Here is a 14,810-nt window from a genome sequence, read left to right as displayed (position 1 = left end):
TCTTTTTTTTAAAAAAAAAAAAAAAAAAAAAAAGCTTTGAACTGTTAAACAGGCCTAAAGTAAAATACATGACGTCCAATGTGTGGTTTTCTAAGGTATGGACAGTTACATGAAATGACCGCCTGGGGGCGAGCGAAACCTACACCAGAGACAGTTTTCCAACCACTGCAGTGTTTCACTGATTCACACACACACACACAAACAGAATATGCAGCCTAAACACTGTAGCCTATTATTACGCACAAAAATGTAACTGGAAACAGAGCAAACAGTATTTATCTTCTTATTTCCTGGGGCAAGGCTACACAGCAACATGTCATGTGCTGAAAATGTATGAGGTCAGGTTTCATATCTAGGCCTAATGAACTGGCATGACAGTCGTGTGCCTTGGTCCTTGTTGTGAAACATATCAGTCTTGGACTTGCGTGGCAAGCCTCCATTTGTTTATATACAGGTAAACGTATACATCTATAGCTAGGAAATATAGATAGAAATACATTTCCTGGTGAATATTTCTATAAAAATGAAATAGAATGAAATTAATTTAATGTAGAATAGACTGACTGTGATCTATCTATCTATCTATCTATCTATCTATCTATCTATCTAGCAACATGACACCACAAATAAACTTCCTGATATCAACAATGATAAATATATAAATGTGTTTATTATTTATCATTATTTATCTTTCATAAATGAATGCTGTTGTGTGGCTATAGGTTGCCAGCACAAACTAAATAAAAGTAGAATAAATAAATATATTCTGAAATACTATACCTTCCTGTCTATCTATCTATCTGTTATTCTGTATCTTTTCTGAATGAATGTCAATGTGTCCTATAGTTTTACCTGCACAAATCAAACGTAAAATAAATAAATATATCATAATACAACATCTATCTATCTATCTATCTATTTATCTATCCATTATTTAGTATTCTGTTTCTTTTCTAGATGAATGCCGTTGTGTTGTATAGGGTTCCCTGCACAAATTAAATGTAAAAATAAATAAATACATAAATAAATAAATAAAAATGAAGACAGTAGACTAATATAGCCCGCCCACACACACACGTGTATATGTACATTTGAAGGTTGCTCGTCCCACTGGTTTGTTCCAGGGTAAAAACTGACGCAGTCCAGAGGAGAAGCACTGCAGAGAGCAGAGCAGCGGCGGCACTGTGGTGTAGCGGGGGGCAGCGCGCGCAGAGAGGGAGAGACGGGAGGGGGGTTTCCACTGTAACGAGAGCTCGCGCGCGGGGGGAGAGAGAGGGAGAGGGAGAGAGAGAGAGAGAGAGCGAGCGAGAGCGCGCGCGAGGGAGGGGGCAGGCGGAGGAGGAGGAGGAGGAGGAGGAGGAGGAGGAGGAGGACGCGGTTTCCTCTCCGCACGCGCCGCAGGAACACAGCGAACCGACTGGGAGGGAAAGCGCGAGCGGACGGAGAGAAAGGAAACCGAGCAGCGCGAGCAGCACTCCGACTCCTTTTGTTTGATTGAAAAGCGGTGGATCGGAGGAGCCCAAAACGATGAACCAGCGAGCTCGGACGCGTCCTCGTGATCTTTAAGAGCAGGGTTTTTGTGTCTCTGTCTGTGTCTGTGTGTGTGTGTGTGTGTGCGCTCGCAGGCTAATTTTTTTTGTAGGATTAGGAGGAGGACGTTGAGGGGGAAAAAAATTCGCCCTTCCTTTGAGGTAGGATATGGAGCATAGCATTTAGCCTCCATACCTCTCACTCCACGAGCCAATTTCCAGCCGAAAACACGCGTCTTTTCCTTCGCGTTTGTTTTACCACCATTGTTTGTTTGTTTATGATATTTTCTCGGCACTTTGCTCCTTTTTATCCGCAGAGGGGGTGTTTTTCCCCCCCTCTTCCCGTGGCGCATGCTACAGTATATTTTGCAATCAGTCTCTTGCACTCTAGTGCGTTTTAGGCCTTGTGTAGCAGATTGGACTCCAATGTAACATTAAATCCGCAGCCGCGCTCATGTACGCGTTCATTATCGCACCGTAGATCCAATCCGACTGGAAATACGCTTTTCACCGACCGGGTTTAAAGCACAAGCGTCGGATACAATCGGATTGATAATAATAATAATAATAATTGTTACAAAAAAAACAACAGTTATTTAGTAGCGCGCTGATAGGGGTTTAAAGGCGCGTGATTGTGTGAATAACTAATAATAATAATAATAAGTGGAAGAAGAAGCGAGCACAAGGGGAAAGGACGTCGACGCGTTTTCAATGTTAATGTCGACCGACGTTGCGTCCATCATGCTGCCCGTTAGTCGGGGACTGATGGAGCGGGACAGCAGGGACTTGGAGGCGAACGCCAACCAGAACCCGCAGGCGCAGAACCAGAGCGCGAGCCCAAACCCGGTGCGGGGGATGAAGCGTGGAGACCCGGAGCCTGACGGGCACGGAGCGGCTGCAGCTCCCCTCGGGGACTCGGTAGGGGCCGAGTGTAAGAGACCCCGCATGGAGGGCGGAGGGGACATGAGCCAGGTAAGAACACAAAGACTTCTTCACACACTCCCCAATGATCCAGATCATACGTTCTAGTGTAAATTATTATTATTTTTAAAAACCAACCAAAAAAAACCCTTGCATGCCTTTTAATACTATGTTGCTTTCACCTGGAAATCTGTACCATAGACATATATAAAAGATTTAAGATGTAAGGTACATAATTAACCTTTAACCCTGCAAAAGGGTACTCCTTGTTGTTGGAATGGTTCCCTTAAGTGTACACCTTTTAATTATGTGTGATATCTTTTCCATAAAAAGGTGCATCTAGTGTAGTATTCCTTTTTTATTAAAATAAGAGTAATACCTTGCAAAGAAAAGCTTTGCACCTTTCTGGGTTAATAAAAACAAAGCGACTGGGACATTTACACTTTAGTAATCTCCAAGAGTGTGTGGTTATGTGTGACGTATTTATGAAGGAAAAAAAAAAAATTGTACAGATTGCAGTGCGTTGTGTTTTCTTACTGTATAGGTTGGGATCTGTAGCTGCATTCACATGCTGCATGTAATGTAAATGAAGACGGGCCAATATGTAACCGTGGCACATTCGAGGTTCGCAAACGCACTCTGAGGGAGGGAGGGAGGGGAAAAATGGTACTGTAGGCTACACCATTCACGGTACCGTTGCTTGTCGCTGGAGGGGGGTACCATCAAGCGTAGACCTTTTTAGTACCTTGCCCGTGTATGTTTTACCTAGAAAGGATGCATATCATGTACACTGTTAACACATTTCAAGGTTTAGGATGCATATTAAAGGTACAAATGATAGCAGTACCAGCTTGTGTAGAGCCCTGCAACGCAGGGTTTCTCATTAGAGAAGGTTCCAAGTTGAACGCCTGTAGAAAACTAGAACCGTTCTCCGTCCCTTTGAGGAACCTTTCGTCTAAGAGTGTATGGATAGACGATATGGAAAAAGTGTCATGATGTGATGCAGTACAATATGTATCATGATATCTAGGCTTGTTTGATTAAATAATAAAATAAAAAAAGAATAGTAGTTTATGGTTCAAGGTACTTTATACTGCAGTGCTGTTGAATTCTGAATTCTGATTGGTCAGAAGGTGCTGGAATTTTTTTTGTGTAATTTTTCACTTTATTTATTTATTTATTTTTTTTGGAGAGGCTGGTAAGGAACCTGAGGACATTTAATCTTTTCAGTATTAGCGATATTTTATTGCAGCGCTCCCCCACCTCTATATATAATATTGTATTATGTCATTGTTTTGTTCTGACATAATTCATCACCATATCAATACCGTATTGTCCTTCTGTCCATCCCCTTTTGTTCCATATGGACTTACTCATGCTAAATAAACAGTGTCTGGAAAACCAAACAGTACGTAGCATGTGTGCTCATCTTAAATAAGCAACCCGAATTCTGCACCAGCACTCCGGAGGATTAAAACCGCTCGTATATTATCATTCCTCCTGGTTGTCTTTGTCTCCTCAGCATTCTGCCACGTGTGTGATTGGATTTTTTAATTAATTTTTTTTTTTTTAAACAGCACATCCTATTCATACATGCCTAGAGAGGTTTTCTCTATGCTGCTTCTAGTTGTATAAGAACATGCAGTGAACATGGAAGTACCTTCAAATCTGTTACACATCTGTATGTGTTTGTGTGTGAGCAGAGGAGTAGGGGGAGGGGATTGGGAAAGAATGAAGGGAGAAACGAGGAAGGGGATGGGGTGGGGGTGGTTTGGGAGACCCGAGGCCGGATGTTGAGCACCGTTTCCAGACGTTCCATCTAGTGTCATCACGTTGTCTGCTCTTAAACTTCAAACTCAAGCAGACAATAACAATTAGTCATTCTGGCTACCTTAGATAGCCTCGGCCTGTGGTGTTTTTCCTTCGGCCTTTATGTCTTAACGTCTTCCATCTGCATGAGTATTAGAGGACGTCTCGCGCCAAAGTGCTCCTCTGCCGATGCATTATTTAGTTTCCCTTCCCCTCATCTGTCCGACTTCAAACGCTTCTCCCGTCCCCTCCTCCTTCAGGCCAGGGCCTTTGGGTAATTGAGCCTGAGTGTGTGTGTGTGTGTGTGTGTGTGTGTGAGTGAGTGAGAGCGCATGAGCTGTGCTATCTAATGTCTGTCTGTGTCCTGGCTTAATGCCGTTAAGCCAGGATATAGGTCCTCCAAACTGTAGTGAGAACCGTAAAGGTCCTCCAAACTGTAGTGAGAACCGTAAAGGTTCTCCAAACTGTAGTGGGACACACTGCTGGTAATACACTCAATGCAGGGCAGATGGACAGGGGTGAGATGTATGTGTGATTGCGTGTTGAGGTGGAAAGGGAACATGGGGGAGGGGCTTGCCGTGGCTCTGCAGCCCAAAAATGGTATTGATCTGCACTCAGATGGCCGTCTGGAAACCTGCCTGCAGAGGAGAGAGCGAGAGAGAGAGAGAGAGAGAGAGAGAGAGAGAGAGAGAGAGAGAGAAGGTGAATTACTGCTAGATAGAAAAAAAACCTGGGAGTTTGAGAATGAGTCATTTTACGCATTAGAAGGAGAGACAGGGGGAGAGAGAGAGAGAGATCGAGGGAGGGCTGGTGAAGTGGAGAATGAAACCTCTTACTCCACACAGATGTCAGGCCCTTTTACACTGACATCACTAACATCCAGTAAATCCTCCTGAGTGAAATATGCTGAACAAAAGTGCTGAAAAATACCGCTTGCACCACAATATCACTTTTTTTTCTGTCTGGATTCCTTTTCACAGAAGTAAAAAAAAAAAAAAGTTGAATCATTAACTGTCCAGAGAACCCGCGAGGAACCTATTGTCTAAATTTGTATGTATATGTCTTATATGGCAGAAGTATCGCATCATTTGACACTTGTATTATGTACAACATTGAGGTTTGCTAATAAAACCAATAGTGTGACATTTTAAAAGTTTAATTCCAATGAGGTTTTTTTTTTTTTAATTAAAAACAATTTTACTATCTAATCAAGTGCTTCTTTCTGTCGGTAATAAACAACAACAACAAATCATATTTCATTGTAAACATGGGAACAAAAGATAGATATAAAAAAAATTTTTTTTTGTGGGGGAGGGGCGGCAACTCCATTTTGTTTCATTTGGACATGTCTTCCGTTAAATAAACAGTATCGTGAAGCAAACGGTACACAGCATATGTGCGCACCTTAAACAATTCACACTGTGATAGCAATCCAACCCATTTAATGCAGTATCGCAGTTTTTACACGCATCCCAACATGCAACAGAAATGGTTTATTGAGTTGGGTAGTGTTAAATGTTTGCAATATTCATGGAAGGATAACCTAGTCTCACGGTATTAATCAAGCATTTATGAACACAAGGTTGTGGTGAAAATGAAGGGAAATGTTTATTCTGGAATGTACGCACATCCTTGTGTGTGTATAGAACAAAAATCTAAAGGATAAAAGATTCGTTCTGTTTTCAAGAGGTTTTTTCGAGAACGACTTTCCAGAAAACCTCTTGCACTGTCAGTATTTATCACGCTGTTGTCATAAGATTAAAGAGAGCGTGAAGAGCTACGAAGAACGATGGTGCTGCTTGCCAAAAATGGATATTAGTTTGGTTTAGTTCAGGTCAGCAATGCCGTAGCGTCCTATGCGTTTGATAGCCGTCAGTACAATTAAATTACGAACATGCTAGGAGTGACAGCTAAGGTAGCAATGGAAGTTGTTTCCAACAGTAGTGGATTAAAGAGTTTTCAGTACGGGCACATCCCCTCGGTTGAGAAATGGAGGTTACTGTAGTGCGATTTAGGGAGTATCCAGACGGACAGGGTTGGAACACTTTGGGTAGGGATAAGGGCCGCTGGAGTAAGGAACCGGATCGAGTATAAAGATGAACGGCTAGACAAATGCATTTTGGAGTCAGCTGTGAGTCCGAACATACGCCGTGACTAACTGTGGAGCTGTAATTATATGGTCGCACATACCGATAACATACAGGACTATGCAAAAGTCTTAAATGTTTTGTTTTATTATTTCTACATTATATAGGCAATAAGAACATTACTTTTGGAACAAAAAAAAAAAGAATGTTTCTGGAAGCTGTTTGTATGGCATTTAAGAAAGCAACATAATACACTACTTTTCATTTAAAAAAAAAATCATAATGAAGTTTGTCTGGTTTTATCTGCAGAAACCGGAGAGTCAGAGTCTCCATAAGAACTGTGGAAGGTTCTCCAAGATGCTCAGAAAATCTTACCAGCTCATTTCCTTATAAACCTGCACTAAGTGTACCTGAGACGATTGATGCATTTTTACAGCAAAAGGGTCGTTAAACTTAATGTTGACTTTATTTCGTTTATTACTGTCTTACTGCTTTAAAAAAAAAGTGTTCTTTTAAAAAATGTACAAATGTTTAATGTTATTATTTTTGAAGGCATCTTTGCTTTATAGCATTTCTTTGCATGTGCCTAAGACTTTTGAGCAGTACCGTATATTAAAAGATGCCAGACAGCCTGGTTAAAGATTGGCTTGGAGTATATTGGCCAATTATTGTTTTATCCAACAACACAGACAGACTTTTATTTCGCACCTTTTAATGTTGGACGCAACGCAAAAAAACAATAATCGAGTGGGTCATATTGGTTTATACCACAGAACTGTTGAATTCTCGATTCTGTTTGGTCAGAAAGTCCTGGTTTGTGGTGGTGGTGTTGTTTATATCTGTTATGACGTAAGCGAGAAGCTAATTTGCTTTTGCAGGTGTTCGACAACACTATATGAACGGTTAGAATGTACATGTCAATCATTTTAAAAATTGAAATCACTGGCAAATTGCTCTCATAAAAGAATAAAACATGTACTACTATAGGAAAATGATCAACCTGGAGGTGGGACCACTTTGCTGTTGGTTATTTTAGTGTAAGAGCATGCATCGACAGTTTTATTCCTTATGTAATGATTAACGAATGCATGAATGTCTGAATGGAAAAAAACAAACATACGAGAGTTATTATTAACTCTTAGTAGAAAATGGAAGTCCTGTTATCTCTTATTTTCAACTCTGCTTTAAAAATAATAGCATATTTCGCAGGATCCTACACCTCAGGTAGACTAGCACTAAGTGAAAGTTTTAGTGGCAATGACATTTCGTTTCTTTTATCACGGTTATTTCTGAACCTTACATCTCATCTCGTTGTTGATCTATCCGTTGCGTTTTTGTCCTAATTCTTCTTCACCGAACTCTGAATATATACTGACGTACCATAATGTTAAGAGTATAATTAGTTAATGTTTCCGTGTCGTACTGTATTGTCATGCTGGCTTATCATCAGGCTCTGGAGAGTTTTATCTAAACTAAAGAGTTTATGGAGACTGGCATAAAGTTGGCTTGACGTCGGACGTTCGGTATTCGCAAATTAAGGGACCGTCTCTACGGTTACATACGACATTGGTATACATGGTTCTTCTTTCAGTAGCATTTGAAGAAGAATGACTTGCAATCACAAAACCAACTGTAAAGTGTTCATGTTAAATCCTATCTAAACGGGCGCATGGTGACTAGCATGCTAACATGCTAGTTGGTTAGCATGTTTGCCTCACACCTCCAGGGTTGGGGGTTCGATTCCCACCATGGCCCTGTGTGTGTGTGTGTGTGTGTGTGTGTGTGTGTGGAGTTTGCATGTTCTCCACGTTCTCCCCGTGTTCTTCCTCCGGGTACTCCAGTTTCCTCCGCCAGTCCAAAGACATGCACGGTAGGCTGATTGGCATGTCCAAAGTGTCCGTAGTGTATGAATGTGTATGTGATTGTGCCCTGCGATGGATTGGCACCCTGTCCAGGGTGTACCCCGCCTTGTGCCCAATACTCCCTGGGATAGGCTCCAGGTTTCCCCGTGACCCTGAAAAGGATAAGCGGTATAGAAGATGGATGGATGGATCCTATCTAAACATTGATGTTTTTATACCGTACGGACTCGTACACAAAATATACCATAATTTAAAGCTCACTAGCATTTAATGAGAATAACTTAGTCACACAACCAACTGTAGTGTTCACGTAGGTGTCGGCTATAACGCACACCTTTTTAAAATTTTCATCCTTAATGAAATAAACTAGCAAATCATATGTAAATATTGCCATGTATTTCACTACCAAATGGGCTCATACACAAAATATATCATTTCATAATTTTACAGTCACAAAACCGACTGAAGTGTATAAAAGCATCTCAATATTTAGATATGATTTGACTGTTTTTAATAAATATAAAAAATCTAAAAGGTCTGCATTATAGCTGACACCTGCATGAACACTTTACAGGTGGTTTTGTGACTGTAAGTCATCCTCTTCAAATGCTATTGAGCTTTAAATTATGGTATATTTTGTGTATGAGCCCATTCGGTAGTGAAATACATCGCAATATTTACACATGATTCGACAGTTTTATTTGAATAAATATCGTAAATCTAAAAGGTGTGCCTTATAGCTGACCTATTTGTGATTGTAAGTCATTCTCTTCAAATGCTATTGAAGTTCGAAATGTGTATACCAATGTCGTATGTAACTTTAGAGACGGTCCCTTAATTTGCGCATATCGAAAGTCACGTCAAGCAACTTTATGCCAGTAACTTCTATCGAAAAGCACTGGCAAATAACCAGTAGACAGTTTTACAATGCAGCCAGCACAGAAAGAGCACCAGAAATAGCTGTTTTTTTGGGGGGGTTTTTTGGGGGGCAGGAAAGTGACTAGCATGTCAGTTTGTGGAAAATAACTGAAGAATGTTGAATGTGAACCCGAAAACATTAAATACTGTAATGGTACTGGTTCAATCTGTACATTATCAGTGATTCAGAATTATCTGCTAGCAACACACGTGCAACTCAACTGCAATCCATGCTAATGTTTACCCACAGGATTTTCTCTTATCAATTATACAGTTAACTGCTTAAAACGCAGGAGGTCGATTGTTAAGAAAAAAAACATTGCCTTTTCACATCAACGACTGCCGCCGTTTGGCCTGCCAAGCTGATTTGCCCTATCACTAACAGTAAAGCGGCTTTTTGTTGTGCTAACAAGATCTACGCTCATTTAGGTCTCTGCATTAAGCACTCTGATCCCTCGTGAAGCCAGCCAGATGGGTGGGGGTGGATTTGTCACACACACACACATTGCCGATTCGCTGATACACTCACTCGTGTGCACACATTCTGCGCTGTGTACTCACGCTATCTTTTGAATAGCTGCACTAAATCATATAAGGTTGCCATAGATCCAGGCCTGATAATACGCCGTGAAATACGACGGCTCATGAAAAATCAACCTTTCGCCAGATTAGCAAAAGTTATTAAACACTGGGTGGTGTGTGAGTGTAGATAGTTTATCCCTTTAAACCTGACTGGCTCACTTTTAATATGAGGGATAGTGCTGCAATCTTGATTATCGACCCTGTCAGGCTAATAACGTGTTGTGATTTATCCCTTGGCCCCCTTTAATTGCCTTTATGGGATTGCTTGCACATGTGTAACCATGGCAACCTTGACTTTTGACCCTTATGGTTTGTGCAATAAATTGGGGTGTGGTGGCGAAAAAGGATTGCGACAGACTGTGGAGTGAGGTCACTCACTCACTCATATTCTCCCTCTCTCTCTCTCTCTCTCTCTCTCTCTCTCTCTCTCTCTCTCTCTCTCTCTCTCACACACACACACACACACACACACACACACACACACACAACACAAAAACCACTGAGGCCTTCTTTTCCCCAGAATTTTATGAATTGGAATCTTGCCTATGGAAACTTGAGCTTGGTGCAGTGTTTTTTTTTTTTCTTTTCTTCCTTTTTTTCTTTTTTTTTTTTAAAGATGGAGAAAAACACTTTAGAAAGATTCTTCAGGGCTCAGCGTCAGGGGTCAGCTCTCCCGTTGCGGAAAGTTTGGTTAATTGCATTAAAAATCCACATCAAAGCCGAGATTTGTGACGTCCCGCGTGTCAGTGCTCATTATCCCCATCGTTCGGCTCAGTTTCTGATTGGGGGTAATATTTAAAAAATAAAGGTTAGCTCTTGTCAACATGTAAAATGTCTATTTACAGCAACATGCACACTTTCAGGACTGCCGTTTTGTTTTTTTTTGTAAGGACATTTTGTTGTAGCTATTATGCAATGCTGTTGTGCTTCAGGCTGTTTAAATGGTGCTTTGGAAACCATTTTAAGTCACTCTGGAACCCATCTACTCTAAACCTTGTAACTCACTGCTGCTGCTGCTTTGGGAAACGTTCATTTCTTCAGTTTCCTCAGTTTCATGGTCTTCTCAGTGTAATGCTAGTGAACATTAAGGACGTATCAGAAAAGCATAGCATTAGCTTGTATTCATTTTAAAAGGGGTTTGCTCACTTTTATGGTGCATTTATGATGTTCTACTTCGATACTGTTTGTTGTTGTTGTTGCCTTTTCAGCTTCATCCAAGATGGCGCCGTCCTGTTGACAGCCGGTTACAGCAGCCCCTGTTTTTTCCTACCTATATTAGGTATTTGTACTTGTATTAGGTATTACTTCTGCTTACCTACCGATCTAAAGCAACCGGACCAAACATGAATGAATTAAAATGAATATACTGAAGGGGAAAGGACCGGGGATGTCAAAGACATGCATTCGCTTCTGGTATTGGTTAATTGGTTAATTAATAATAAATTCTGACGTTATTGTCTTGTTCAAAAAGTTGCCAGCTGCATGTATATGCTTCTCTCTGCATCAAAACACTGCCAGATTTTCTACCTTTTTTCTTCCCCCCCCCCCCCATGACACATTTTCTCACTGATGTCAACGCAGCTCATTTAACCACAAGATGACAGAGTTTTGTCCTATCTACTGATTTAGTTCACACCTCTGTTTAAACTCATTTGTTAGAGTAATCCCCCCTTTCTAAAAGTGTGTGTTCTCGGTCTTCAAAATCTATGGATTTTCTGTAAAGTTAGGCACAGCGCTTCTTTCCAACGTTGAGCATGGTGCGGCTCTGGAAACGAATACGATAGATAGACAGGAAGAACGTAGAACAACAACACACGCATTTAACACAAGCCATTTGGTAGAGAGTTCATCACAGCGTAGACGTGTTCATTCAGACGCAGCATCTCTTTTTAAAAAAAAAAAAATAAATAAAAATTTGAGGTTTGGACATAAAAAGGCACAAAGTAAAACTGAGATGCTGGAAAACACGACAAACACAAAGTGCCACACATTTCCCTCATACACTCGCGCCTTGTTCTCTCAAGTGCCTTGCCCTTCTCAACTTGTACCTCTTTACTGCGTACCTCCGTCTGGCCCTATCTTATTCCTTCCTTCCCCTCCCTCCCTTTCACCATCTGGTGATTTTGCAGTCTTTCCTCACTCTTTCTTTCACTCCATCACTCTCCCTCGTTTTTTTTTTTTTTTCTTCTCCTCTACCTGGGACCTTTTAAGGCTGTTGGAACAGAAGGACAGCGGGAGAAGGAAAAGAGGGGCCTCCAGTCCACACTGAACAGCTGCATGCTTTAAATGCGTGCACAGGATCCAATAACACACATCCGATATACATGCACGTATTGGGGCTGTTGGATCACTTCCAATTTTCAAAACGTTTACTCTTTAAAAAAAAAAAAAAATTTAAAATGTAGGTCTGTGTATTATATATAAGTGTATTATAAGGAGTCTTCTTATAAAGTTCTTCAGGAAAATGGCCTTTATGTGGAAGATTATCTCTGAATAAAAGCATGTAATTTCAAGTGTACTTTAATTTCACATTTATTTAAAACTGAGTATAACATTTTTGTAGAAGTAATCTGTTTATCTCCCAATGTAATCCTTTCTAACTGCTACTTAATGTAGTCAACTTATATTCCTTTGGTGGCTGAACCTAACATGACTTTTTCTCGAGCGCACTGTACAGAGTGATTGCTACACCATATGTAGTGAGCATATATAGAGAATAGGAAGCTGTTTGGGATTTGTGTGGTAGAGGCTTAAAATGGCCCTGTGACTCTTTGCTCAACAAGTCAAAGTCAAATGGAAAATACAAACGCGCACTTCTGCTCTGCTGCAGCTCGGCATCGATGCACACTCGGGTCTCTTTCCTTCACTGCAAGACAAACATAAATAAACCCACGTTAATCACACACTAGTGTACGCACTTTCATGCAATTGCGCACTCCTTCTCCTGGACTCCACCCTCCATTCACAACCGGCGCTCGACTGTGTCTCCGCTGATGCAAGACAAAGTTGGCGTTTCGGATCTTTTTGCATCCGTACCTTGGTGTTCAGAATGCTAACATGATACGATATTTTGGAGAAAAAAGGCTATTTTTAGTGATGGTAATTTACATTTTAGAGCTCCTTACTTCTGGTCATTTCAGCCTCTAAGTACATGCCCCGAAAACCGTATATGTCCCACCCCCAGAGACAGGTCTTGTCCAGCGTGTAGTTGCCCGTTAGCCGTAAACGTGGTGCAGCTTTCCGCACGCGATGCCCTTTCTTAAACTCTTGGCTTCTCTCCAAATTTAGCTAACTCACTAAGTATCTAGCTACTTTCCAGTTTGTTTAGATTCAGCCGGAGTGTGGCCTTTCTCGAACACTCGTCAAGCAATTTAACCCGACATTATTTAGTCAACTCAAGTAGTTTTCCTCAAACAAATACTCAGCACAAAAATACTCAGCAAGTTGCATTGTGAATTTTGGAAAAATTCAAATCAAGCATTTTTGGCCGCAACAAAACCAACTGCAACGTCCTGTATGGACTGTATAGTATAGGTTTTCCAACACAGTTTTCACCCTCCATGGTTAATGTAATACAAACTTATAGTGTAGCGTTACTGCTGATATTGGCTCTGTCTGCTGCAGTGTAACATTATAAGCTCATTAATATTCAAGTGCATTTGAGTGATAAATATTTCAAGTAATTAGAAGTCAAATACGTTTTTTTTCATGCTAATGTGTATGGACATTAAGTGTTTGAAACTGTGTGTGTGTGTGTGTATATGTGAGGAGCCTGAAGGAAATTTAGTGCAAGCCTCTGCTTATGTATGACTCACAGGCTCTGTTCTGCGTCTTTTTGCTGCTCTTCATCGTGCTCCCTCCCCCACACTCTCGCTCTCTCTCTCTCTCTCTCTCTCTCATATATGCATGCTTTCTTGCTCTCTCTCTCAGGCCCCCCCCCTCCTTTCTCCCCCGCTCACTCTTCTCCACCCCCTTTTAGTCTGGTTTTCCTCCAAGACATTCCACGTCTTAAATCTCTCCATCCCTTTCTCTTCTCCTCCCGCTTTACAAACACATGGCGAACAGATGTGTCCTGTTGCTGTTTCGTCCCTTGTCTCGTTTCGCCATGCTGACATGGATACACATTCTCCTATCCTATGTTAATGTTTGTGAGGTCAGGGTTCAGCTGGTAGTGCTATTAAATTTCACATCACTATAATTGCTTATCACGGTTTTGTGTGTGTGTGTGTGTGTGTGTGTGTGTGTGTATAAATGCATATAAAGTAAATGCACATGTTTCAGTTCTCATTTTTGACACCATTATTAAGCATGAGGCCTACTCCATGCAGTTCAGGAAATACGTTCTTAACTTTCCAGTGTGAATACAGCTCCTAAACCGTCCAAATCTCCATGGCAATAAAATTTTTTGAGTTAAAAATGCATATAGGATTGTGACTTTAACATTTACAATGATCGCACATGGGGAGGGGGAGCAGTGTTTTCCTGTTCTTATGCATTCCGTGATGCTTTTCTCCTCACCACGGTTGTAAAGTGTTGTTGTTTTTGCTTTTTCACCGAGATGACATTCTGATGTTTGATGTGAACATTAACTGACCTGACCTGTATGCGACCTGATTTTGCGCGTTGTGCTTGCTGTAACGTGATTGGCAGGGATGCAGGTTATTAAAGTGGCCGGTGTGTATGCATGATTTTTGGCTGCACTGTTGCTTTAAGCATCTGTATGTACTTCATCTCTCCCTCTCTCTGTCCTTCTCTCGCTCTCTCCGGACTGCACTGTGGGTGTCGTGCGCAGTTCTCTGTGTTCCCCCGGGGGGTGCATGCAGAGGGACATCGGTTCCAGCAGAGCGAGAGAGCACAAGAGAAAAACGCATGAGAACAGCTGTTTATAATACAGGGCCGAGTGATAGAAACCATGCGGCGGAGGAAAAAGTGACGGCATTAAAAAAAAAAAGAGAGAGAGTTTTTTTTTTTTTTGTTTTTTTTTTTGCCTCAAAGCTCCTCCTTGCCTGTTTTAATTGGCTTATGCAACGAAAAAGGACAGACTGCAATCTCTACCACGCTCTCCTCGCTCACCAGAGCGCCGCTGACATCGGCCGCTCCAG

General features: G+C 41.2%; 1 protein-coding gene across 5 annotated transcripts in view; it reads left to right on the top strand.

Annotated features, from left to right (window-relative positions):
* Positions 1-1,391: 1,391 nt before the first annotated feature.
* The window catches only part of rbfox2 (RNA binding fox-1 homolog 2), a 70,867-nt gene continuing 57,448 nt past the window's right edge, over positions 1,392-14,810 (top strand). For all 5 annotated transcript variants that reach the window (XM_053638969.1, XM_053638967.1, XM_053638966.1 and 2 more), the window contains exon 1: positions 1,392-2,501. In XM_053638969.1, the coding sequence (XP_053494944.1) occupies positions 2,241-2,501 (261 nt within the window). In that variant the 5' untranslated portion in view covers positions 1,392-2,240. The remainder of the gene's footprint in view (positions 2,502-14,810) is intronic.

The sequence above is a fragment of the Ictalurus furcatus genome, chromosome 12 (genome assembly GCF_023375685.1).
Source record: "Ictalurus furcatus strain D&B chromosome 12, Billie_1.0, whole genome shotgun sequence".
NCBI lineage: Eukaryota > Metazoa > Chordata > Actinopteri > Siluriformes > Ictaluridae > Ictalurus > Ictalurus furcatus.
The sequence above is the reverse complement of the archived record's forward strand: the minus strand, read 5'-3'. Positions and strand labels throughout refer to the sequence as shown.